Source organism: Agelaius tricolor, unplaced genomic scaffold (assembly GCF_023055355.1).
Source record: "Agelaius tricolor isolate 1412-34295 unplaced genomic scaffold, bAgeTri1.0.p SCAF_8, whole genome shotgun sequence".
In the NCBI taxonomy this organism is placed as follows: domain Eukaryota; kingdom Metazoa; phylum Chordata; class Aves; order Passeriformes; family Icteridae; genus Agelaius; species Agelaius tricolor.
In genome coordinates, this window is record NW_027269268.1 from 19,917,685 (window position 1) to 19,945,092 (window position 27,408).

Here is a 27,408-nt window from a genome sequence, read left to right on the forward strand (position 1 = left end):
ATGCGCGGCGGGGCCCGGAAGGGGCGGCCGGGCTGGCGCCGGTGCGAGCGCCGCGCTGGGGCTGCGGCAGCGCCGGGGCAGCGGCGAGATGAGCCCTGCGGAGTGAGCGCGGCCCCGCCTGACGCCCCGCGCCGCTCTCGGCGCCTCCGCCCCGCCCGCCTCCGCTCTGGCTTCGGGCCCCTTCTCTCTGCGCTGCGGCGGGCGGAGGCGGCGGAAGGAGAAGCCCATGGAGGGGAACCGGGACGAGGCCGAGAAGTGCATCGGGATCGCGCGGGAGGCGCTGGAGGCCGGGAACCGCGACCGCGCCCTCCGCTTCCTGAACAAGGCGCAGAAGCTCTACCCGACCGAGACGGCCCGAGGTGAAGCCCGGCCCCCTCCCCGCTGCCCGGCTCCGTCGGGACGAGCCCGGACGGACCGCGGGGCCCGCAGGAGGGCGGGCGCAGGGGGGCCTGCCCAGGGGGGGCCGTGCGGGCCGAGACGAGCGGGAGCCGGCCCCAGAGGCAGCCCGGGGGCTCTGGCGGGGTGTGCGGCTCGGCCGGCAGAGGAGGCCGGATTGCGTGCCCGGGAGCAGCGCTCAGGGCAGGTGCCTTCCCCCTCCGGTGCATGACTCTGGCGTCAGGCGCTGCGGAGGAGTGGGTTTACCTCCCCCGGTGCCAGCGGGGATCTCCCAGGGCCGACCCAGCTCCTCGCCTGCATTCCCTCTCCTCTCTACAGCCATCAGTAAAAGCGCAGCTGTACAGACGAGGCTTAGCCCCGATTAACATCAGGACATCTCAGGCCCCAGGCCGAGACAAGCTGGGTTGGCTTCTTTTCTGTCACTGTGAATCACCCCTCTCTACCAGCTTGCAGTAAGAGCTGGAGCTTCAGAGTGGACCGTGTCTTCATTCTCTAATATAATTGTAGTTTGGGTTTTCTCGGGTTTGGTTCCCTTTTGGGTGTACAGCAGCCACATAGGAATTGCACACGGCTTTAACTTTGCTAGAGAAAATAGAAAATGTGGCACTCCCAAGACCTAATTAGCTCTCATGACTATTCCATACTAAAACAAAAAAATAGTACCTTTAGCAAAAAGTGTTTAGAAATAATTGTTTCAAAGGAACAGTAGTAAGGTTTCAGTGTATGTAGGACTGTTACCTGTCTTGGAGCCTTTCTGTCATACAGTGCCAGAAGTCAGCTCAAAACACCTTTGGACACAGCAGGGACTTGTTGCCTTCCTCTGGTTCTCACGTACGTGGTCTGTGCTGTGTAAGGAGTAGGAACAGCTTCAGTGCCCTGTACCGCTTAAAGGCCTCAGCAGTTGCCATTTCTGCAGTGGAAGTGTGAGGCCAAATCTTAACTGGAAGTTGCTGTGAGGAGATGCAGTGAACATTTTGGGGTCTCTTATCACCTGACTTCTTCTTCTATGCAAGCAATAAATGAAGACTTTGCTGGCGCTTTTCTTTTTTAATTAGTATTTAATTTTTTCAAGTGTTTGTTTTCTCCTGCAAGACAGCATGGATGTTGCCATATTCCCCTAAATTTCTGTGGCTTGAGAACATGACATGCATGAAAATACTTGGAACTTTTTGGAATCTGTGTTGGTCAGGAGGCAGGAAGGCAGAGGATTTCAATTCAGTTTCTTTCACCAAGGAGAGCAAATTTCATCTGCTTCACACAGCTTGTTATCATCTTATATCTCAAAGAGTTAAAGCAGCTTTCAGGAAAAAAATCTGACTTGTTTTGAGCATTTGTGTTGTTTTTTTTTTTAAGTAGGACTGCCACTACATAACCACCATGATAAAGTATTCAGTGCAAGAAATAGATGGCTAATTAGGCTATTGTCTGTAGGACACTTGTTTTAGTCACTGTGGAAATTAGCCAAGTCAATCGCAAACGAGGTACAGACCTGGGGGAAAGAATTTGGCCTTGTGGTAGTGGGCTGTAATCTGGGGAATTGTGTCTTCTTAAAAGAAAAGCTTCCCAGAATTTCTGTGTGGTGTTAAATAAGTCAGTTCACACCGTTTCCATTAGTGACCAGCTAATTGTTTGTGCTTCGTTTTTCAGGTATTCAGCTTGAAACAAGGGCCTGATTTGTGGAACTGGTGGGCAGTTAAAGCTCCATCTGAAGCTAAAGAGAATTGCAGATGCCCTAATACCACTGAAAAAGTTCAGGCCCTAGGCCTGATTTGAACTAGGTACTTAGAAATTAGGGGACTCTATAAACATCTAATATCTCTGTGCTTCAGTTTTCTATTTGTGGAGGTTGTTGAATCTTTTAGTCATCTCATTTCCTCCCAAAACAACACCAATTCATTGAATTTATTTTGGTTTTAAAGTTTGAGGCACTTAAATGGCCCTCTTAAAAGTGCAGTAAAAGTGCAAGAACACAGACTGTCTTTTTTTCAGGACAGGTTCTGGACGGGCTGCAATAAATTACAGCTGGCATTTTACACTAAGAACAAATTAAATTGCTCTCATTGGATCTTTTAGTTGGGGGCCCACTTGAAGGAAAAAATCCAACCTGTAATTCATAGTTCAGGTAACCAAAAATGTGTCATAGCACATACCAGAGAGAAAGAAGTAGTTAAGGTCTTGTTCTAACAGTTCCTTTAGTTCCTTTAGTTCTAACACAAATTCTCATTTTACAGTCAGAATGTGTTGGGTTTTTATGGTGCTAGGACAACGTGGTGCAGCCCCGGTTGCCTCTGCTCGCTTATGTTTCTCTGGAGTGTGGGTTGGAAGGTAGTTGAACTAATTTCTCACTGAAGTTGCAGATTCTTCGTATGCTGTACCTTTAGTATCGTTTTGAGAACAATTGCACAACCTTTTTACAAACAAAGTTGTCAGTCATAAAAGCAATGAGAATGGTAATGCTGAATCTTTTACTGGTGGGAGCTTCCTCCTCCTGATGTTGTAGTGGATTACAAAAGGGCAGAGAATAGGTTTTAACTATTGTCTCTAAAACAATACTATGTGTGATCTGCTTTTGGCAACATTTACATTTAAAGGGCATTCAGCACTAGTTCAGTCATCAGTGAAGTTTAGTTTTGCTAAACAAAGCTTCTGCCTGAAATACGCTGACTGCAGCAGTGCTATTTTAGGGCTTTACTAGTGTGAAATGTAAGGTCAGTGCTTATTTAATGATACTGAGCTAATGACTTCATAGTAGCAGTGTCCATGTTGACGTCATTCTTTGCTAGAAAATTGTTTGATTTTGGTTTTTGCTAAGGATTCATCTTGCAACTGAACAGAACATAATCTCTTGTCTGGAAAAGATTTTTTTAGAGTGAATTTAAAGATAACAAAGGACAAAATGTCCCTTTCAAACTTAGGTGCCATTCTGTTTGAAGGCAGAAAACAATGTTAAGGAAAACTTTATTTTTTTAGTGCTTCTTAAGATTTTCTTGCCCCATTTCTGATGCTGCCTTTACAAACAAATTTTTTGGGAGCATGTCAATTTAGTTTTTAGGCTGTTGCATTAGGACAAATTCTGAATTAAACAGAATTCTTCCATTAGTGAAAGTGGGGGGAGGAGGGGGGTCATGTTCAATGCATAATGGAATCAAATGTAGTCCAAGGATCTTTCATTCAACAGCAGGTAATAGTACACACAACAGAGACTTCAGACACACTCAGAGATAAGATTCGTTGCCTTACCTGCTAACAAAATAAGTCTTTGGTTCCCTATATGCCCTATTTTGAAATACTAGATGCACAGTTAAAGTTTTCTTAAATGCAGTATTAGTATTGCATTGTAACAGCTGCTTTTACCACCAGCAGTTCATGGAAGAGTCAGAGTATTTTCTGAATACCTAAACTGTATCTTCTATTTGAAGGAAACAATGGCCCCATACCCTTTGTGTGGTTTTCTTTTTCAGTGTAGGACAATAGCATGTTTGTGTACACTGTGTCCTGCTATTTTAGGAAGTTCACACTGATATATTTGAATTTTATTTTTTTAAGCATCCTGCATTGTATTCTCAGCAATGCAGCTCCATTATGAGGTCTGAGAAGGGGATTAGAAAATAGTGATGTTTAAAGAATACTGCAACCAAACCTGTTCATTAAGAGACTTAGAGCCATGCTTGCTGTGGAGAAAGACTGGATGTTAAAAATGCAAACCATCGCCCATGTCTGTGCTTCTGCCATTTCTGCTCCCACAGGTTCTGCATAAATGTTGGGGCAGGGATGAGAAATCTCTAGAGCAATACCAATATAAAAGGAGGAACTGCAAAACTTTGAGCAAGCATCGTTTCAAGAAGGCCACATGTTCATTAGGATTCTATGCAATGCCATTGTTAAATGTCATACTCACTGGATAGAAAGATAATTTTTTTGTTTTGTTTTGTTTTCTGGTAGCACTTCTTTGGAGCACATTGGGACTGAAATGCTTCATTCCAAGGGCACTGTCTGTCCATTCAAAGCTCTGTTCTTGATTAGTTCTTAATCTGCAGACCTGGTCACCTCGTTGGAGTTGTTACTACTTCATTTACCTCAGAACTTCATATGCCACAACCGAGGATATTAGAATAAAGTATTGCAAATATCAATATGTCCTTCAGTTATAATCCATAATGCAACTGTAGCTCTCCTGTTTTCAAGCTCCAGATTTCATTTGTAGTGAGAGCATCCCCTCAGTTACAACTAGACATGTAAAGCTTAGTTGTTTCCTTATATCTGCTGTAAAGAGCCTGATCTGATCAGTCCATGAGTCTGGCTGAGGCAGGCAGAGGGGCAGGACTGGCTCTGAAATCAGCTGACTTTCTTGTTCAGGCTGAGTGTAGTTATTCACTAATAAGTGAATGTAAAACTAAGTGCTGGGGAGCTGTTAAGACGTGGTGGCTCTCCTTTTTAACAAAGCTTCACTTTCTTTTCTTTCTGTGATACACAAGCTATGATGTGTAGGATCCCAGTTTTCTGCTGCTCTAAGAAAGACCATGCTAAGCAGAGAAGAATTTTTTTTTTATTTAGGAGAAAATTCTTAAGGATTCTTCCCATGGGCTTTCTAGAAGAAAGTGCTGTGCTTTCACACTGCATGGGACATTTTTCCTGAGCAGTTTTTATTAGTGCATTTTTAATGCAGATAGTAACTAATTTTCTTTATGAAACAAATTTAGGCTATGTAGTTTGCCATGTTGCTCTGAAGGAATCTGTTTTCAGGAAAGGTGGACTATTTAATAATCTTTGATCTATATTATACTTTGTGGGCAGTCCCTTGTGTTAAAGTGGTATTGTTTCTGATTCATTGCTAAGACAGATACCCCTAAAATACAGGCTTATATACAGAAATGGACTTTGTGTATAATGTTTATTAAAACTGCTACATTTGAGATCTGCTGGAACATGGAATGAAAGAGGATTTCAAGAACTAGCAGAAGCCAAGTGGTTTTCAAGTTTCAGGTCTTGAGTTGGGTGTATTTGGCTGGTCCGTGGCTGGTTGTGGCATTTTAAGAGTGGTTTCAATTTCAGCTGATATTGCCTGTAAGGAATAGAGCATCAGTTTGTGGCAGTAATGACTCAGGTTACAGATAGGTATGTACTGTAGGAACTGAAATGTGCTGGAGATGGGCTTGATGTCTGTGTGGAATAATTTGCACTTTATATAGAGTTTAAGGTTAGTTCCTCTTCTTCAATTTGCACTTGCTTATTCAGGTGTTCAGATGTTTTCACCCCAAGGCACAGGTTCAGTGGCTCTAAAAAACATCTAGAAATGAAGCACCTGGACATATTCTCTCCAGTTACATTACCTTGGCAGAGACAGATGGGAGGAGCCTGATCACTAATTTTGAAACACTTTTCCATAGTTTTGCCACAAAAAAGAATTATCAGACTGGCTGCAGAAAATTTGTGACACAAAGTGGTGATCAGTAAGGAAGGAGGATGTAGCAGCTAGTCTTGTCATGTGGTGCTCTCATCTGAGATCCTTGAGAGCCCTGACTTTTTCACTAATACCTGTAATGATACTATGATATACTGTTGTTTTTATAGTTTTGTTGGAAGCTATTATGAAGAATGGAAGCACTGCTGGGGGAGGCGCTTACTGCCAAAAACCAGCCAGTAACAGTGATCAAAGTAAGCCCAACAGCACAAAGGAGAGCAATGCATCTGCTGCAGGTGAAAGTGGAAAAGGCTACAACAAAGACCAAATGGAAGGAGTATTAAGGTATGGCTTAAATATGTCATTGCTTTTCATTCTGTGTATTACCTGCTTACCCTTTCAACTCTTGTCATCTAAAGGAGCCACAGGAAGTTTGAGGTTAGCTCAGAGGGATTACTTGTACTGAACTTTGACTGGAAGGAGGAGTTTTGCTGGCTTTAAACACTGAATGAGACGCTGTCACTTTCTGCAAGAAAGATGCTACTCCTTTCTTCAAAATATTAAGGCTACTTTATGGAAAAATAATACTCAAAATAGTTACTGAGTAGATCTCATGGTAAATGGAAAAAGTTATGAAAACTCTGTTGTACAACTTGCAGGGCAGTGTTTCTATTCAGTATTTTTATACTAAAGATACACGGTCACTCCTAAAGTTTATTTTCAAGCTAATCTTGCTGTACAGGCTAGTCTTAGACAAATGTTAAAATTATTTTGGTTTGAATGTAAAGGTGTCTGAGAAGCACTGGAATACATCATCTGAGTTGCACTATAAACTCTGCTTAGTGCAACTTGATAGTATTAAGATGAGGTGACATTAGGAAAGGATGTGGGAAAAGAAACAAAGGTCAATAAAAATGCCCTTTTGAGGCAAGTAAGTCTTAAGTCATGTTGTTATTGCATACTTGCTGGCTGTAGGAGCAAGAAAAATATTGTTTCATATGTGCCTGGGTTTCTGCTAAAGAAATATGGATATAGCAAGGAAATTGCACAGCTCAAACCCTGGTATTTTCACATAAGCCTAGCCCACATATTTTCAAGGGAGCTTGAAGGGAAATCAAGAGGTCCCTGTCTCCTAGTTTGTGTGTATTGGATGTTGTGCATAACAGAAATTTGGGGTGGTTGGGGTTTGTGTGCATCTGTGAAATGTATGTTACTGTTGATACGATCTTGGATCTTCCTGCATTTCAGTAATCTGTTCAGCTGTGCTAACAGTGAGGAAAGAAGTAGTTTTACTTTGTTGATACAGAAGCTCTGCATTCAGGCAGGTAGACAGCAGCAGGTCTCACATGGTTATCCTCTTGGTGTTATTTACTAGTGCTTTTCATTTACCATCATCTCCACTTAATTAATGTTATTACCTTTTGTGATATATCTAAAATAAAACCTGGATAAGCCTGTATGTTTCTGTTAAAATGATTGTAGTATGTATGCTTGTACACACATGTGTGAGACAAAATATCCAGAAAGAAGTCCTCTGTAAATGTGGCTTAGGTCAAAATAAGACATGTCACATACTCCCAAAAAGCTGCTGCAGGGAGGGCTGTCTTGGTGCCAGTAGTCACTCACCTGTGACATGCCATTCTGAGCTGCAGTCTGCTTCGACATCAGGCTCTCTGCAAGATCAGTCTGTTTGTTTGTTTTAGCAGAAGGTATGTTACCTACTTTCTTGACTGAAATGGTGTTGTAGAGCTAGCTTTTTTCTCTAGTTGGCTTCTGTGGTATTGGGTATTGCTTTCTTGAAGGGATTTGTTAAATGCTATATAAACTTAATCCAGTTTGTTGAGATCAGGACCAGAGTTAGGGATATTCAAGAATCGCACATTGAGAATAGTATTGATGCAACATGGCTTCAAGAATATTGAATGTTGAGTACAGAGTTTTAAAACCTACCAAGATCTTTGCAAAATAAGCGATTGTAATATAGAACAACCCATGTTTGTTTGTTTAACATACCACTTAAAATCGTGTGTTAAAACAATGTCTTCACCTTTGCTCAGGGAACACTGCCATCCTTTAATACAGCACTTCATGAACCTTTAGAGAGAGATGAATTTTTTGTTTAGATTTGTGCAGTGATCAACAGAGCAAGTTTTGAGTTCATGTTGAAAGTTTTGAAATGTTCATCATGTTATTATTTAGTGACATAAACCACTTAAAAAATTTGTGGTTAAGAATTAAAAAACATGTGTGCCTTGCCAATGAGAGCAGAATTAAATACAAACAATAGCCTAAAACTCAATGGAAAAATATAACACATTCAGCGATGATAACTGAGAGAAAGTTCATGTTTAAACCACAGTGAGAATGAGCTTTCTAGTTGGAAACATGACAGACAGCATATGATATTGCTTCAGTCAGGCCCCATATTTTTCCAATTAAATGAAACGTACCCCTTTGGGGAGGGTATTCTTTAGAGAATAGAGTTTGTCACCACCATATGCTTCTGCTGTACCGCAGTGGAATGGTTTTCAGATGTTTGAATTGATTAAAGAAATTGTGTGTGAAAAGGGGTGTTTTTAAACAGTGTTTCATCCCCAGTTGTTGTCTTTTTTTCTGTAAGGGAAGAAGTTTATAGACAGCAAGGTAGCAAAACCTCCAAACTTCAATAAATTCTGACACTCAGCATGGACATCGGACAAACAGAGTGGTTTGCATGTGCATGATTCAAAAGGTCATTATCCTCAAATATTCTTCCCTTTAGGAGTTCTTGGTTCAGTAACTGAATATAGACATAGGGAAAGCTTTTAGCTACACTTCCATGCCATTTCCAATGCTTTTGTTGTAAGCTTTACCAAGCTGTCAGACCGGGAGACTGACTCTGAGCTCCCTGGCTTGGATCACTGATTAAAGTTCCTGGAATTGTACAGCTATCTTGAATTTGTTTGTGACAGCAGATTTAAGAAGCATAGTGAGGATATGCTTGGAGCAATGTAACTAATTTAGCTGCATTAATTTTCATCAGGGTTACTCTAGTAATGTGAGTAGCTATGAGTACAAACAAGCACCTCTGTGCTGGCTTCATTTTTTCCACATACACAGGGGACACTGATCACTAGCAAGTTACCATAACAGTTCTGTAGAGTATTACGTGAGCTTGCAAGCTGCTCAACAGGGAGAAGCGTAAGATGTAACATATTTCCTTTGATTGCATAAGTGCTGGGTAATGCTGCTCTTTGTGGGAGCTGTGCTTGCTATTTCAGTGTGACAGTTTGAAGGTTGAGAGATACCGCAGCACTTTGTTGCTTTTAAGTGGAAATGCTTTGAAAATCCTATCTGTAGTACGTGCATCTTTTTCCTAATGAACCTTACCTTGTCACTGAGAACTGGATCAAGTTGCCTTAACACCCTTAGGTGACCTGCATGTGGGAGATACTGCAGAAATATGCTAGGACCCACAGTAGGCTTAATGCCTTCTTAGAGCAAGTGCCCTAGAGGTCTCTAGGCAACTGAAAGCTACACAAGTGATGTCAGCTTAAGACAAATGTGTAAGAATCACATGCACGACAAAAAAATGAGGCATTTTCATGTTTTATGTTTTATACAGGGTCTTTTTAAATTATCTTAAAATGCACATGGTATTTGACCTCTTTGGTCTCTTTTTTTTTTAGTGAATAAGCCATAGCATGTATTCCATATTGCCTTTTTGACATCTGAAAGAAAACTGCCATGACTACTAGTATGCTAAATTTGCATTGTTGTCTTGTGAAAACGGTGGTGGAATACTGCTTTTCCTGCCTTGCCAGTGCCAGCTTCTTGGAAGAAAGCACAAGAATCAAGTTTTGTATGGATTTTTGAGATAAAACCAAACCAAACGAATAGAGGCATGAGTTCTGTAGAAACCTTGGAAGGCAGGATTAAGTGTCATCAAGTAGTGGTCAGGAATAATCAGTAGCTTGATTTGAATTCATGTAGTGAACCAAAAAATTGCCTGTGCACATTTCATGGATCAAAGTAGGAGTATAAGTTGTGTGACTGACTTTTTCCAAGCATTCTGCTGACACTTTCACAAATCCAGCAAAAAGAGATATTGGTTCTTTTCTACCATAGTGTCAAGAAGATAATTAATTGGAAGTGGATTAATAAGAGCAATCAGTATGTGTTAAAAAAAACCAAACCACCAAAGCAGAGAAATCAGGGCATCCCTTTAATTAGGCTGTAGAGCTGCCATGAATTTTTGAAATATCCATTTGAATGGTTGAGAAATTAGGGTGGAAATCATAGTCATAGAGCCTGTCACAGAAAAGTGGCAGAGAAGACATGATGGACTTTGTCAGAAAGCTCATAACTAAAATAAAATATTAAATAAAATCTGGAGAATAGCATGCTGATGTAAACACAGCCTTGACTATTTCATATGATACACACAGTAGAAACAAACTGATCAGGTACATCCAAGAGCAAGGTAGTAAGACAAGCACCCTAATGTGTTGTTGAATCTATCAGTGCAACAGAAGTCTGAGAGTTCTGCTGCATTTGTTTCAAAAGCTAGGGGTATGCTGGTACCAGCTTGAGTTCCTTGACAATGCTGTGACCTTCTCTTCCCAATCTAGAGCACTTCTTTCAGCCCATGTTTGTCACCCAAACTGTGACTGGCACATTCCCAGCTCAGCTGCTAGATACCATTTGCATCAGGCTCTCTGGCATAGTTGGAAATTTGACCTGTATAGATTTTGGTCTGCATTTTACTGTGTTTTTCGGCTCAACTCTAGGATCAGAAGTCAGTATAGCTTCCTCTTGCTGGATTCCTTGTCACTAACATTCACATTGCTGCTCACTGTGCTGCTCAGTTCAGATTACCATTGGGAGAAATAATTGTGGCTCCCTTGACATGCTTCTGGTTGAAGTATTTGTCTTTTGGGCTGTTCCTGTGAGAAGGAAGGAAGGAACTTTGGAAGACCCTTTGAAATACCTCCTCATACTCCAAATTTCATGATTGTGCATTGCTGCAGGTATTTGATACAGTAAGGCAAGCATCTCTGATAGGTTTTGTTAATCTGATAAAAGCTGGCAGTGCTGACCTAATCGGAATTGTAGATTTGAAAAGTGATCTGACAAGCACAGCATTAGGATCCCATCATTTTGTAGTCACAGGAGAACCAGTGGTGGCAGCCCTTGGGTTTCTGCAGCTGAGAAAAGACGTTTCAGAACCTGAAGGGCTTCCTCTGCTGTCAGCCATCAGAGCATGGAGAGGAGCCCAGCATCCAGCAGAGTTGTTGGTGCTGCAGTTTGCAGCTGGCTGACCAGTTCTACTGCAGGTGCCTTATCAGCTGCAAGCTGGGATAGTGGAGCTTTGCAAGTGGTGATGAGATACTTCCGTCAACAGATTGGGCATGAATGTAGGCCATCACTTGCTCTCCTGCAGTTTGAGAAGTCTATTCTGTAAAAGTCAGGTGTTATTTCAGGAACAGCCAGCAAATCTGTTAATCAGAAGGACAGTGCCAAGGTGTTGGCAGGGGACTAACAATTCAACAAGGAGAGAGAAATAACAGAAATAATTTGTTAGTAATTCAGATACAGAAGTGATCCAACCAGAAGTGAAAAGTACAGGAAAAGCAATTCACAAAAAAGCCAAAACCCCAAGCAAAGTATCAGTGAAAACACCAAACTTCAAGTAAACCAAAAATAAAGAATGGGAATAACCTGTTCAATACAAAATGGGCAGTTAGTAAGCAAGTAATGTGTACATTAGAATTTTGAAAAGAAATGTCTGTGTGGAGTTTACGTATGCAAGAAAACTAGCAGTAGGAACTGCAGTGCCTTAAGGGCAGCAAGACCAAACAACAATTTGAAATGCAGCATTCAGAAAGTTGTTCATGCTGAGAGTGTTGGAGGGGTTTCAGGTGCAGTTAAAAGCCAGCAGTAACATCAGTGATGGAGCTTTTCCAAAACCTCCACTGATTTTACCCTTAATTTTTCCCTGCTTTTACTAGCTGATTTTTGTGCCCTGTAGTAAGAGAAAAGTGCCACCTGCCTTCCCATGACAAATCTCCACAGGATAATTCAGTGGTGCAGGTGAGGGTTTCTGGCTGAGTGACGATTGTCAGAGGTCAGTCTACTAAAGTAAAGAGGTGAGGAATATGTCCAGTAATGTCTGCATCTTTTGAGGGGCAAGGATCAAGTTGGACATGGCTTCCAACAGCTTCCAGCAGCTGGAGAGAAGCTTCTCATCAGGAGAGTGGAGTTTTGGGGGAGGAAGACTTGGAGCATCTCTTAAAGGATGAGGATGGATGGGGCGTCTGAGGGTGGGCTGTGTGCTCCAACAGTGTTAGAGAAGCCTTGTGGCTGCACAGCCATGTGTGACCTGAGTCCTGGTGACCCCAAAGTTTGTCCTGTGATAAACTGACTTTCCAGGTTCTGTTTGTGGTGCATTAAAGTTTTGCTTCTCAGGAGTACATCACAAACACTGATAACTTTGTTTAACTGGAAAGCACCTTCTAATCATCTTTGCTGTCCCATCATCCCCAGTGCAAGTTTTGGTGCAGAACTCACATGAACTCAGCTGAAGGGGGGAGAAACGGAGGTGTTACTCTGTTATGATTGCCCCGAATTGTGGTCTGTCAGGAACCTCCTGGCAAAAGTCACTGACTCCCTCCCAGGAGGAAACTGCATTAACCAGATGCTGGCAGCTTACAGTCCAGGTGGTTTTTGCCTTGAGGTGGCCAAGCAATGGTGTAAAACTGTTGGCTAATGGCAGAGTGTGGTAAGGGCTTCATAGCATAAGCTCACTGCTGAAAATTCCAGGCTTAGGTATGGTTTTTGGCCCCTGTGCATTTGTAAGATCATTTAATGGTTTTTAGCTTTAAAACTTGATCTGCCTAATCCAAAGTTCTGCTGAACTGCAAAATTTCCATATGTATATGCATGTTCCACATTTGTTTGTAGAATTTTTCATTTACCCCTAGGAAAGACTTGCAAAGAAAAAACAGAAATGTGTTATACTTTGGCTGAACATGTTTCTCAGTAATAACAATACCTCATTTGTGGGCCAGGTTCAGGATAGCTGTTGCATGAAAGTGATTGCATTAATCCTTTAGATCTTCTGGTAGATACCCACCATTGCTGCTTCTCCTTTGAGGGTCATCCACTGTGGAGCATCCACTGGTTGTGAACAGGAGGAAATCTCAAGTGGCTTTTGGGGAGTTAGAAAGTACAGGTTGGCATCTGTTGCATTGTTCTTTTTTTTTTTTTTCCCCATATTTCTCTTCTTGGCATCCTAGAGTTGTGAAATGAATGTATATTGTAAATAAATAAATTTCCCTGGTGTTTTTTTTTCCCCACGAAAAATGACAATATGCTGTTGAAGGAGACAGTTGTTGAGGATGCACAATGCTTAAAAACACAGGAATGAATGTTTCACACCAGAGTTTTAATGCCAAAGCAAGAGAGTTGTAGGGGATGCACAGTGCTTAAAAACACGTGAATGAATGTTTAACACCAGAGTTTTAATGCTAAAACAATTACAACTTTGCTAAACATTGATGGCTTGCTATGTAATTTTATATCAACCAAAGTTCTGAAGAGTCTGGCCCACAAACAGATATCTCAGAAGCAGTTGTTCAAGAGAACTTAGATTGGATGCTGAGATATCAAATTAAGCTTTTATTTCATGAAATTGCTACTGTTAGACATTTAAATAAAGATACCTGTTCTTGGTACAGTTCATAAATCATCCCAGCATTGAGGCTATGGATTAAGGGATCTGTACACTACCACACTTCTTTCTGCTTGTACAGATTACCAAAGAAGAGTTTCCAGTACTCATGAGTATAATTTAATGTATTTTCTTTCCAACCTTTCTTGATGGATTCACTGTGTTCTTTTTAGTTAGCTCTATCAGCTTCCTAATTGGAGCTTATTAAATGTTACTTCAATATAATGAGCCATATTTATTTCACAGGATGTTTGTGTTGGCAGCTGCCTGCATACATTCAATTCAGTGCTCTTGTGAGCATTACACCGAGGCTTCCATCAAAGCTTCTGTATTTGAACACAGGAAACAGGATCCCTCAAATGAAACTTGATTTGATCAATCTGTGAAGTAGGATGGACCACACATGATGGTGTGGTTGTACTTGTGATGCTCACACTCCCTTAATAACAGGATTCCATGAGAATGCCAAAGGCTTGCTTGCCCCCTTGCAATACACAGGGCTGTCCTGTGTATAGTCTTGGAAACATTAAACCCAAATTTATGTAGACATTTGTGCATGTAAGAGAATGCAGATACGATTACAGCCATGTGAAAGACTCACATGAAGCTTTTAAAATATTTTTGGATGTAATTTCTATTTCTTGCTCAGACCAGCCCATTTTTTTTGGCATGCACTCCATGTCAATGTGCCTTATTTCTGCAGTGCAAGTTTGGGATTCAGCCTTTTCTTTCTGAATTTTTACCTAGGTAACTTGGTTTGATTGTTAAGCTCTATTTACTGGTTTGATCAGTTCTTCCTGCCCACAAAGAATTAATGTTCTCACATTTCCTCTAAGTGCTCTTTCTTTCTTCTGGGGTATTGTGAAGTATACTAAATCATTACATCATTTCCAGATTTTGCTTTTCCTTTCTGGGTTAGATAGCCTACAAAAAGAATATTTCTGAGGTTTGAGTTTTAAAAAATGCTATACTTGATTATATGAGATAAGCTAAATATGCAATTGCTGGAGCTGATAGTGTGACTTTGAATTTACATAAACACTTACAGAAAGATTGTTAAGATCCAGGTGCATTCCCAGCAGCAGAAGTGTTCTCACATGTTTTATTCCCTGTAAAGTGAATGCTTGCGTGATGGAAGGATTTGGCTTTAGTTTGGAGAAAGGGAGGTGTTGTTTGCTTTGTTTTATATCTTTCATACTGAAGTGCATTTGCTGTTTACAGTCAAAACACATTTTCCTACCTGCTAGTTGTGCAAAGTAAATTTGGAACCTTCTTTTATGCATTATTAACAGCAATATTAATGTAATTGTAGATGAGGAAATGCTACAGTAGTTGCAAACTGAAACCCTTTCTTACAACCATGGTAGTTCTACAGTAGAAGAAATGTACATAAAAAGCTCAATAGTGAGTTTATTATCAAAAAATGACATTCTTTGTTTCCAGAGTGGATATTTAAAAAATAATTTATATTGAAAGCAAAAGATGTAATATAATGCACCAGTGTAGTGTATGACCTCATTCACAGCTGTGTGTTAACCCATTACTTTTACATCTTTTTGCTTGCAACATTTTACATCATTTTCTTTTGCAGTATAAAGAAATGTAAAAATTATTACGAAGTCCTTGGAGTGTCAAAGGATGCAGGTGAAGAAGACCTAAAGAAGGCTTATAGAAAACTTGCTTTGAAATTCCACCCAGACAAAAACCATGCACCTGGAGCAACAGAGGCTTTTAAAAGTAAAACACCATTTTTACTTTAAATTTCTTTTATCATTAAACTTCATCCAAATCCATATTTATCTGCATTGATTGCTTGTATTTTTACAAATGTAAATGTGTTTTTTAGCTGTTGTTGGACTGACATTTTTATTCAAGAAAATATTTGACCTTTGTTATATTAGAAGTATAGATAAATAACATGGACTTTGGCAGTAGGGCTTGGTTTCAGAAAATCGACTGTAATGTTCAGTACAGGGAAGAAATACTTGATCTGTGAAACCCAATTGTACTTTTTTACTGTTGTTGACTTAATGTAGTTATTGAATTTTATTGTCTTGGATCTTTACTGTACTTGAGCTAGATAAAAAAGAAAGCAATCCTTGAGAACAAAATGCAGTTTTTTCTGAATCATGTGCCACACTAAGTTGCCTCTTCCTTAGAATTTCTTGTATGTGTGTAGTTTTACTACTTTTCCTGCATAAAAACACCTGAGTTCAATCATGGCCTTACTAGTAGTTGCCTTGGACCATTTTTTAGGTAAAATTTACAGTCTGACTTGACCTTATTTAAGGCTGCCCAGCTTAGCCCTACACAAGGGGAGTTATTGAAGAAAAGCATTTTAAAGAAAACTACAGCTTCATCTCAGATGAACAAAAATGTGAATCTGTAAGAAATTATAATGCATAAACAATCAGATTGTGGTACATATTTTTATTTTTTTCCTGTGTGAGGTTTACATGCAGACATTTGAAAAAAATCATTTGGATAAAACACTTAAATTGGGGAGGGAAAAAAAGAAAAAAAAGTCCTGAGCAAGACTTCTGATACAGCCTTTAAGAGGTAATTATAATGATATATTAACAATTCCAGATGAAAAGTAGATACAGCAGAGCAGGAAAGTTGATTACTATTGATTCATTTACTACAGCCTTGTGATGTCTTTATCTAAAAGATACTATTCCTATAAAATTGTCTCAGGCCTTGGGAATAAAATAGTTCTTCCTTGTTAATAGCATTTCAAATAAATCGTCTTTAAAATGTTAAAAATCAGCTTCTTAATATTTTATTTAATGTGAGCACTTTGTACAAGTCTTAATTTCTTCAGCTGAATTTCACTTTCTGGTTTTTAACTAGATGAGTAAATGAACAGAAAATTTTGTAGGCGAATCTCATTGCCCAAAAATTACTTCATGACAACTAGTATTTTCTTGCATTGAAATTATTGTAATCCTTTTGTATGGCTGAGTAAATTTATGGTTTAGTTTTCCTTTAAAGATATCTGATCAGTTTTTGACATCAATCTGAGAAAAGGAGTTTATAACAATAGTTTTTATTTCATAATAATGCTTTATTTTAAGGAAAGGTCACATTATAAAACAGAATTTCATTTCATGATAGGTAATGTAATAACTTCTGCTATCTTTTATCAATTTAATCAAAAATCTTTCCTGTGAAAGTTTTGACCAGTGAATTTTTTTTTCATTTTTATGTCCTTTTTGAAAAGAAAGTTATATTGGAATCAAATCTGTTGTGAATTAGCACCAGATAATCAAGAGCAAGTAACAAAGAGGCATATTGTGACAGTAGGGTAACTTCATTTTATGTGCAGTCACCTGAATTATCTCTCTTAGTTTTTAATTCTTGGGAAAATCTAAATTTTTGCTACCTATTTTATCCTTATGCTGAGCAACAGAGCAATATTTTATGTCAGTTTGTATCATGCTGCAGTTCAAAATACCAGGCTTCATTTATATGGGTTTTCTCCTCCACTTAAAGGAGTTGTTTAGGTTTTTTCCTAAGGGCATCTTAAAAGACTTGTAGCTCAAACTCATTAACTTTTGCTTAGATTGGATAATGTTTAAAATATTAATTATAAAGCCACAGTCTTATTTGCCTGTGTTGAGGTTATAGTGTTGCACCTTTCACGAACTTTTGATGACTGATGGCTTTTCAACACTGAAAATCATAATCCCTGTGCCTTGGGTTGGTTGGCTGCAAAGGAACTCTTTTGTTGGAGAGGCCTGGAGGAGAGAGTAGAGAGGAAGGCAGAAGGGGTTTAATGACGATATGACTGAGTGAAGATTGTTCATCAAGTGGCAACACAAACTTTCCATCAGTCTGCAAGAGCATTATGTCTGTGCACCACAAGAAAAAAGCTGCTAAAGTCAGCAGTGTATGTGGGTTTTCTTGCTGATATTTTCTGTGCTTACCTAAGTGAGGTTTTATCCTTTCTACTGCCAAAATGGAAGCTGTTCATTTGTGATACCGTAGCATAAACAGGGACAAGCATCCAGGCCAGGCCTTCCAAACACTTCCAAACACTCATATTGACCGCCCGAGGAGCACATTCCTGTCATGCATGCATGTTCTACTCCTCAGGTTACATCATGCAGAACTTTGTGGTATTCAAGTAACCCACAAATACCTTCAGAAGCATGAAGCAAAATACATTCACACTCTTGTAGACAATGAGGTTGGTGCCTTCCAAGAAATGCCCACTTTACCAAATGAAACCAAAGAAAACCTGCTGAGTCCATGATGATTTTTTAAGCTAGCTGCTAGAGCAAACTGCAGTTACTCAGCTTCAGAGTCTCATTGTAATGCTTGATGCTTTTTTTGTAACTGCAATGAGAGAGAACATTTCCACAAGGGTAGGTGTTCCCCTAGAAAAGGAAACAAAGCTCTCCTGCCTTCTGCCTTGTTTAACAGGATAAAAGGCTTTTGGATAGCGTTGGTGGGAAACTTTGTGGAAGCTATTCTAAGAAAAGTGGAGATGTTTCTGGACCTTGTTCTACTGTAGCTGTTTTGTAACATACAGTAAATTGCATCGTTTGCTGCCTATTTTTGACTTTGAAATTGCAATTTTCATGCTGGAATAGCTTTTATCATGCATTTATGGGAGTTGTGTTTTATTCCCTGCTTCAGAAATCGGAAATGCGTATGCTGTGCTGAGTAATCCAGAGAAACGAAAGCAGTATGACCTTACAGGCAGTGAAGAGCAAACTTGCAATCACCCTAGCAATGGCAGATTCAACTTCCATAGAGGTTGTGAGGCAGATATTACTCCAGAGGATCTGTTCAACATGTTTTTTGGAGGGGCCTTTCCAACAGGTATTTGTATATGTCAGCATAATTATTGAGATGTACTGCTAGAGTGGCATTAGAGTTTATGACATTATAAAATAGTAGAACTATTCCAGCCAGCCTTGAACCCCAACTCAACAATCTGCATCAGTTTTCCCTCAAGTATTGCTAAATCCCAAAAATGTCAGTTCTTTGGGGTTACTATCATACAGCTTAAAATACTTATTTTAAACAGCTTTGAAATTTCAAGATACCTTAATGTCCTTTTATGTGCTGTTGTGCAGTAATGTAAAGTGCTTTATGTTGCTTCTGTACTGACCTCTAAACGGTGTTTTTGTACATGATTTAAATGTGGATGTTCCTTTCTCAGGTAGTGTACACTCATTTTCTAATGGTCGTGCTGGCTACAGCCATCCAAACCAGCACCGTCAGAGTGGGCACGAGAGGGAGGAAGAGAGAGGTGATGTAAGTTTAAGCACCATTGACTTTAAACTACACAATTTGCTTTCAGTATTGTGATTGTACAGGAGCTCTATACTGTAGAGGAGGATTTGTACCTGCCAGTTGGGTATTTTAAACTTCAGTGGGTGGTTCACTTACTGACTGGTAAATAGGCATGAAAATTTGAGAAGGTAATAGCCTGGTTTTGTAAACCTGATGTTGTATGTCACTCTCTTACTGGTGACTGGTATTATTAACCTATATATGCCACTAATTGTGGCCACTAATCCTTGTATGCATAGAAAAATTTATTTGGGCTGAGGTAAGAATTGAACTTACAGCTCAGTATTCACCTCCATGAATTATCTCTAGTCCTGTATAATCACATGTCACTGTATAGATGAGACCAAATCATGGCATACAATGTAGCTGAATCCAGCTTTTATGTGGTAGTTGCTTGTGTGTATGTGCTAACCCATGAACTCCTGCAGCTTGAGCACTGTGTGAATATTGTGTATGCATTTGAAAGTTCAGATAATACCACAGTGTTTGCACTTACTGTTTTCATAGCAGCTTTTGAGGCTTAAAGCAAAAAGTCACACTTAGCATTAAGTATTGTCAGATTTACCTGTTTGCCTGATGATTTATGAAATACCTGAATCTATTTTGTTCCTTAGGGAGGTTTCTCTATGGTCATTCAGCTGATGCCTATTATTGTGTTGATCTTTGTCTCCTTGTTGAGCCAGTTGATGGTATCTAACCCTCCTTACGCCTTATACCCAAGATCGTAAGTAATGCTTAATTACATCACCTTAAAGCAGAGGGGAAGGTATTGTAATCGCCCTCTCCCACTTAGAAGCATTGTGGAGAGTCTTCCATTAGTTGATCATTGATTTCCCACAGTGAAGAAAGGGAGGGAAGGTGTAGATGAAGCAGAAAAACATGCTCTGTTTTTCAAAAAATTCAAGTGCAAAGAACATGCTGTGAGAATGTAATGGAGAAAAGAGGTCAGCAGTACCTGGAGTTCAGGAGGTCTACTACAAGGCAGTGGGTCCATGCAACATGGCATGTTGCAAAGGTGTTTGCATCTCCAACATAGTCACCAAAACCTGAAATCTTCTAAGGCTCATTACTCTTTTGGGGGTAATCTGCATTTGCAGAAGATGAAGAACTTGAAAGCAACTTCTGATCTTCATTTAAGTGTTAAACATGATGATGGCTGGGAAGATTGTCTGTTCTTTGCTTCATTCTAGGTGATGGTAAAATCTTCTTTTTCTTGTGAAACTTACCTGTTTCATACAGTAGGATATTTAAACCTTTTTGTCTTCTGAGAAATAAGTAACTTGAATCAAGCGTGCAGCTAGCTGGTAGAAATAGCCCACTCACCACACTGGTTTTAAAGGGCCTTAGCTCCTTGCAGAACCCCTCAACGGAGAGGTTTCTTTTCTCCTGTTTTTCAAAGTTATCTATTTCTGGAGTAGGATGTTTTTCCCTTCTGCAACTAAGCTGTTGTAATGCTTAGAAAAGCTTTTCTGCCAAAATGTTTGCACCCGGTCTTTGATTTTTAATCTACAGAATGCCAGCAGGAAAATGAATTTATCAGGGCTGGCAGCAAACACTTCAGAATGGAGATGCTGTACTGGGTTGTTACAGAATAGTGACCTGTTTCTGTTGAGTTTGAATGTAACTTTCTATTATTAAAACTTGTATTTGGCTAAAGAGGTATGAAATAAGTGTCTTAGTAAAGTGGATTTTTTTTTGAGATCAAGTGTTTGGGCAGCAGAAGTTTAATGTTTAGGTAAGTGCAATAATTTTGTTCTCCAGCAGATTATAGAGCCATTCTTTTAATTATTTGTCTCGAAATGGCAAATTTGGGAATGTGCTGCTATTATTCTGTAATGTCAATATTTTTTTAAGTCTGCTTGTGGTGTAAAAACAATAATCAGATTAATATTTAGTCTTTCTCTCCCCCCTGCCTCCTTTTTTGCAGAAGTACAGGGCAGACCATAAAAATGCAGACAGAAAATTTGGGTGTCATTTATTATGTCAATAAGGACTTTAGAAATGAATACAAAGGAGTGTCATTACAGAAAGTGGAAAAGAGCGTGGAAGAAGATTATGTATCCAACATTCGTAATAACTGTTGGAAGGAGAGGCAACAAAGTAAGTTTGGTAGTATGTGTAATTTCATTAAATCATGCATTACTATAAAAATAGCCTGAGGCAAGTAGGAAGTGCTTGTATTATTACAACATCTCAATGCAAAAGTAAGTGTAAGGTCCCCTGCTATTTCTCACTTTAAAACTGTCCCCAGTGTTACTTAGTTTTTGAATTTTATTCAGTGATCTAACAACCATTTGCAAATTATCAGCAATTTTAACCTGATTTATTAGCTGTGACCATTTCTCAGAAAATTAAAGACCACACTAAATTGATTATGACAAAGCTTTTGTCCTTAACTCACTGCAATTTCTAAGAATTCTCATGTCTTCCACATTACTTTATCATGGCAATAGCTCATTTCCCTCGGTGCTTTTATACAAGTAAATAAATAAACCAGAAGCTTACATAGGTGTTTCCAGAGAGACGAAAAAGTAATCTGCCTTGGACCACAGTACATACACACACCGCTCTTCCAGGCAACCAAGGACAGGCAGCACATCATGTAAAACAAGGGGGTTTAGTTTGCCATCTGTTTCTCCAGTCTAGTATTATACAATGAGTTACTTCTCTTCAGAAACCTAGAATTCAGTGTTAAAGCGTAAGAATACTGAAGAGCACCACCAGCCTTTTCTAAATCAGCATCAATTTTAACCAGTTATTCTGTTATCTGTGAGCTCTGTGGCTCTGCTAAAATTATATCAGTGTTGAAACCAGATGGTTTTAACTTTTCAGGTGGTGAGCTTCAGTCATAGAAGACTGGAAAAATAATTCATTCATGAGCTGTCACTACACTGACCAGAAGCAAATAGAATGTAATTCTCTGAGTCAGATCACATGTTTCTGTCCAGCTTTAGTCTCTGCAGTCCTGTTGTTTGGTACTTGTAATTTATCAGGTTGTGAAAACTACCCAAACTGATTTTGAGTAAGAGGCTCCTAATGGTTTTTCTTTTTTTCCTGATTATAGAAACAGCTCATTTTGTGGTTTTATGGATTTAAAATACCGGTTGTGTGTTAAATCTCTTTGACAGTTAAAATCCATCTGGAGTTAATTGACATTTAAGAATGTCTTGCATTTTGAGTTGAACAAAAAAGATTTTACAGAATTACAATGCTCAGCAATGTCAAGCTGTTGAGCACTAGTATAATACAGAGAGCTCTTAATTATTAATAGCTCTGAACACTGACAGTCTGAATCAGCATCAGTTGAAGTAAAGGGCTTAACATTAAGATTGGATTTTTTGGGGCACAGACAAGATGCTAGAGGTATCAATAACAATGCAGGATCACTGAGATTGGCCTATATTTGTAAGGTTTAACGAGTTCTGACAGAAGTAGTAGGAGATTTTTGTAGGGTGTGTTTTTTTCTTGTTAATCAGATACTGCTGTATGAACTCTGAGGGAGCTGGAAGGCTGATACAGCTTTACCTGTTCAAAAAGATGGAATTGTTACAAAGATCCAGCAAAGGAAAACTGTAGCAGTGCTGTTTCAGTGGTGTCTGTGGGAAGTTAGAATAGAGAGAAGGGAAAAAAGGGCAAGGGTTAAAACCTGAGGTATTTTGTACAGCTGTGTCATGTGCCAAGTATTCAGTTTGTAACCAAAAAAATCTCTTCTGTTTTCTCCTTAAAGAAACAGACTTACTTTATGCAGCAAAAGTCTATCGAGACGACCGGCTCCGAAAGAAAGCAGAGTCCATGTCCATGGAGAACTGCAAAGAACTAGAACGGCTGACCAGCCTCTACCGAGGAGGATGAGCTACAGTTACACACACATCTTACCTATGCTGTTATCTCTCCTGAAACTGAGAAGAGATTTAGTTTCACCATGGATGCTGGAAAAGAGGGTGGATGTAAAACTCTACTGTGTAGCTGTTTCCAGAAACCTTATGCTGAAATATCATTTAACGGCTTCTTTACCTACTGTGAAATATAGGTAACTTTAATTGTTTAGATTTTACTTCAAAGCTTCTGTGAATTCTTTCAGCAGAGAGAATAGCTCAGAAAGGATGCTATACTTATAGAGACTTAGTCATAGTGGTTCTCCTCTAACATATTTGCCATGTAAATATCTGTGGAAAGAACTCTTTGTGTATATATGAGTTAAATGACTTTCTATTTAAAAATCTCAGAAATTTAGTTCCATATTACATTTTGTCTCACTGATGGAATAAATAGTATGATTACATCACTCCTATTCAGATGTCAAGTGTGTGGAGTTGAAATAATTTTTAATATTTTATCTCTAACTCTATGTAAAATCTTCTAGGTTTACCACTTAGAGGAACTTGGTATTTTTAAATATAATGGCATATATTCCTAAATATCTGTTGGGGTAAATTGATCTGGTGTAGAGTAGCAGTTTAGCTGTTGTAGTTTTTTAGCATTTCTAAGCAATGCTGAGAAAAATAAGAACTACACTAATCTCTTTTCAAAGTAAATATTTGCAAATGCTGTACAGACCATTATAAACATTGCTTTTAGTACTTGCAACAGTTTACAGCAGCTCTACCATTTGGTATTCCAGTAGTAGTAAGTCCATACGTATGGTTAACATGCATCCATAGCTTCCTTAATTTTCACTGGAAAGGTAGAGGAAAACATGCAACACTAAAATCTTAACCTAAAATAAAAAGGCAACCTATTTTTTTTTTCCTGGCAGGCTTCCATTTTCTTACTACTTTTTTATTTCAAGCTAGGTCCCAATAGTGATTCCTCAATGGGCATCACAAGTGGAACAGGGAAATTTTGCTAAGGACAAGCTATGTGCCTTTCAACCCTTTTGCCAACTATTTAAATGCTTTGCTGCTTTGCAGTGTGCTCCTATGGTCAGAGCCCTATCACTTGTCAGAAGACATAGGGTATGTTTTTTTTTGGGACCAGAATGTAGCTGGACTGACTTGGTAGAAATGAGCAAGCCTAGTGTTTGGCTCCTACATAGAAGATCATGTAACTCAGTGGCCTGGAAATGGAAACTATATGTAGCCACACCTGCTGATGCAAAGAGGTGTTCTGAAGCAGCTAAGTACAATGTACTTAAAGTTTATCAAAGTATGGTGAAAAAGTTTTTAGGTTCAGTAGCTGATGTTTTTTACATTTCAACAGTGTTATGCAGGGGAATGTTTCTTGTATTTGAGAATGCCAGATAGCTTGTATTATGGGCAATATATTTTGTTTGAGAAAACTGCTATCTTTGAACAATGCTGTCAGTTCATGTGGAGCCAAATATTTCTCCTAAACTCAAAATACTTTGTCTGGCTTGATTGCATTCCTTCTGATCTACAGCAGGATATGACTTTACAAATACACTAAATGCTATTACTCCAAGTGACCCAGAAAACATTTTGCATATATCCCTTTTTCAAATTGTCCCAGTGGAAATGTCTTCTCTTGAATTGGTGTATCATGAGACTGGCTGCAGGCTTTTAACTAAGCAGCTAAACCAGCATTCAAGGTGGACATGAAAGCCTGGGGCACAAAAAGAACTAAAAGTTGCTGAAACAACAAAAAAAAAAAGGGGTTGCTGTGCTGAATGTCCTTGCTAAGACTGCAGTAAAAGGGTTCAGATGTAATGGAAAGGCATCCAGTTGTTTGAAATATGCAATCCAAATCTATGGAGAAAACCAGATTCCCCAGATTTTGTAACTGTCCAGAATGTATTGTAATTATATTAATGAAAACAAACTATCAAAGTACATCCTGGTACTCCTGTGTCTTCTTAAAAGAAGAAAGTTGTTCCAAAGGCTTTAACGAGTACTTGGGCCTTCCTGTTTGCAAATGAGTCTGAGCTTGCAAGTGATCTTTTAGTTAACAGGAAAAAGGATACATAACACATTTATCAAATATTGGAACTGTGAAGTCAGAGTGAACAGATGGTCTTAGCAAAGCTGCCTGTAATAATCCTATGGGCTGTGTCTGCCCTGCAGCCACTTCTGGTGCAGGTGAGAAGTGGGGAAAGAGACGGATGCTGAGCTGGGTTCCATTGCTGTCAGTTCCTCTGCAAACTGGAATGATGTGCTGGCTGTGCCCTATGGCAGCATAGACATCCCAGAAGGTTAAAAGTGAGACCTAGACTGCAGTATTTCATTTGACTACCTATTGCAATTAGCACTTTCTGAAAAGGAAATAATATGTTTATACTGGTGGAAGTATGCTGCTTAGCATTTAACAGATTAAATAGTTGCACACTTTGAAATATCTAGTAATGTGCAAAAGGATGCTGTGATTTCCTGTGGCATAAAGATTAAGCTGCTCTAAATATGGCCTGCAAACATTCTTTTAATATTTCAAGTGGGCGTTTTTCTCCTCATGATTGTTGCTTTTTTCCCTCAAGTCTGAAGGGTTTTTTTCTTCAGAAATGTCAATATCTTCCCTGGATTTGTTAAGGGAATCTGCTGGAAAGTTCAGAATTCATTTTCTCATGAGCAAAATGCAAATTGAAGAGGGTGGAGTACTTAAATCTTTTCAGATGACCTTTCTTCAGAAGACAAAGTTCCCATTAAAATAAGATATTGGAAAGAAAAGGGAAAAACAAAACTGGTCTTGAACAGCCTGACTAAAAACCCCTCAACATTTTATCTACCTGCTCCTTACTGTTTTTATTTAGTCATTACCTTTCATTTAATCTAGAGTTAAAGATAGCATGAACATGGGTTCTTGGTTTTATCCTTTAAAAGGGCAGGCAGAAAAGCCCTGCAAAAAGAGAAAAATCTTGGCATGACTCTGACATAGCCTAATGAAAAAAGGAGGTGATTTGCATCTGCTGAAATATAACATCAATGTGTGTTCTATTTATGGAGCATCCTGAGTCACAAGCAGTTCAGTGTTCACATCTGATGAACATTTCCCTACAAGTTCTCTGTTTGGGTAAAACAAGTCTAAATTGGAATTTTTTACCTTTTTTTAAGCAGTCTTTTTTTCTTTTACAAGTTTCCAAGAAATGGTAGAACATTACAGCACTAAAAATGTAACAGATGCATTTAAATAGCAGAGACGACTTTAAATAATAAATATTTTTAATATAATTTTGTAACAAATGCTGTAAAAGGATTAAAATGGGAGGTCAAGAATATTTTTTAAGGTTGTGTGTTCATAAATTTCATTCACCCTTAAGCAGTTGTTATGCTGACTTGTTGTAGCTTTTTTTGTCAAATAGAAGGAAAGTGCAATAGTAAAAGCATTTTGGGTTTTTTTAAAGCAGGTAATATTAAATAAATTCCTGAAGCTCTAACTTAAATATGATGTAATAAATATAGGAAAGAACTAGGCCATTTGTTGTGGTTTGGCCATGACCCCAGCACCATGCAGCCAGCTGCTCCCACCCCACAGCACGACGGGAGGAGAACCAAACTCAGGTAAAACCTCTGGGCTGAGATGGCAGAGGTTTAATCAGCAAAACAAAATCAGACATCAGTGATCAATAGCAATGAAAAGGGAGACAGCAAGGGAGAGAGGAATAAAACCCAAGAAACAGAAATGATGCCCAACACAATTGCTCACCACACTCTGACCAGTGCCCAGCCTGTCCCTGATGAGCAGTCAGCAGCTCCTGACCAGCCTCCCCAGGTTATACACTGACCATGAGATGCTCCATGGGATGGAATATCCCTTTGGCACATTCAGGTTTGCTGGCCTGGCCATGCTCCCTCCCAGCTTCTTGTGCACCTGCTCACTGCCAGAGCATGGGAGACTGAAAATTCTGGATTTAGGGTCAGCACTGCTCAGCAATAGCCAAAGTATCAGTGTGTAACCAACATTATTCCCATACTGACTCCAAAGCACAGCACTGTACCAGCTGCTAGGAAGAAAAGTAGCTCCCCTATCCCAGCTGAAAGCAGGACACCATTATAAACTATACTTCCTATACTGCTCAGTCTGGCAGGAATTAGGTTTGAGTATTGGGATTCTCCACATTTTTAGAAGTAATATTAACATGCACTGTTTAGTTATGATGTTATCCTTCATGCAGAATACACTTCTCCCTTCAGTACTGGTTTATTCCATGTACAGAATGACTGTCATTGGGATGGGAGAATAAATTACCATTAATAGCAATACAGGGGCCATCTCATAGATGCTTTTGCATAGCTCTTATTCAAAATGTGACAGGGAAATAAGTAAAATTGATCACTGAGCATCATGGCTGCAAATAATAAAAAAAAAAGTTGCATTTTTAAACATTTTTAGTGTATAGTAGGGAATATTTTAATAAATGAGAAGACCAAGGTTGTTGCAGGTAGCATTTTCAAAATACTACCAGAAGCTCACATGATGATTTTATGGGGTTCTCTTTTAAGTATCTCTCTAATATGACCAAGTCCTTATCAAATTGCTGTGTGTGCATGGCTTGGATTAAGAAGGAGGTATGGATTCTCAGTATTCAAATAAATTTGTTCTTTTGAATGACCTTTTCCTCTGTTACTTGCAAAAAGTGGCTTATCTCTGTTTCAGGCTTTTTGGAAACTTCGCTGGAAGTTCAGAAACACTAGCAAGTGATTGT

At 39.2% G+C, this 27,408-nt stretch overlaps 1 protein-coding gene across 2 annotated transcripts; it reads left to right on the forward strand.

Annotated features, from left to right (window-relative positions):
* DNAJB14 (DnaJ heat shock protein family (Hsp40) member B14) lies at positions 1–27,315 on the forward strand. Of its 2 annotated transcripts, XM_071431855.1 has the most exons (9): positions 224–359; positions 2,044–2,174; positions 5,968–6,142; positions 15,100–15,245; positions 18,153–18,338; positions 18,682–18,776; positions 19,430–19,539; positions 20,743–20,915; positions 22,543–27,315. In XM_071431855.1, the coding sequence occupies exons 3-9, from the start codon at positions 5,985–5,987 to the stop codon at positions 22,665–22,667; spliced, it is 993 nt and encodes a 330-aa protein (XP_071287956.1). In that variant the 5' UTR covers positions 224–359; positions 2,044–2,174; positions 5,968–5,984; the 3' UTR covers positions 22,668–27,315. The 2 variants fall into 2 exon arrangements, with proteins under 2 accessions (XP_071287955.1, XP_071287956.1); XM_071431854.1 differs by lacking the exon at positions 2,044–2,174 and having other exon boundaries at positions 1–359.
* Positions 27,316–27,408: the final 93 nt, after the last annotated feature.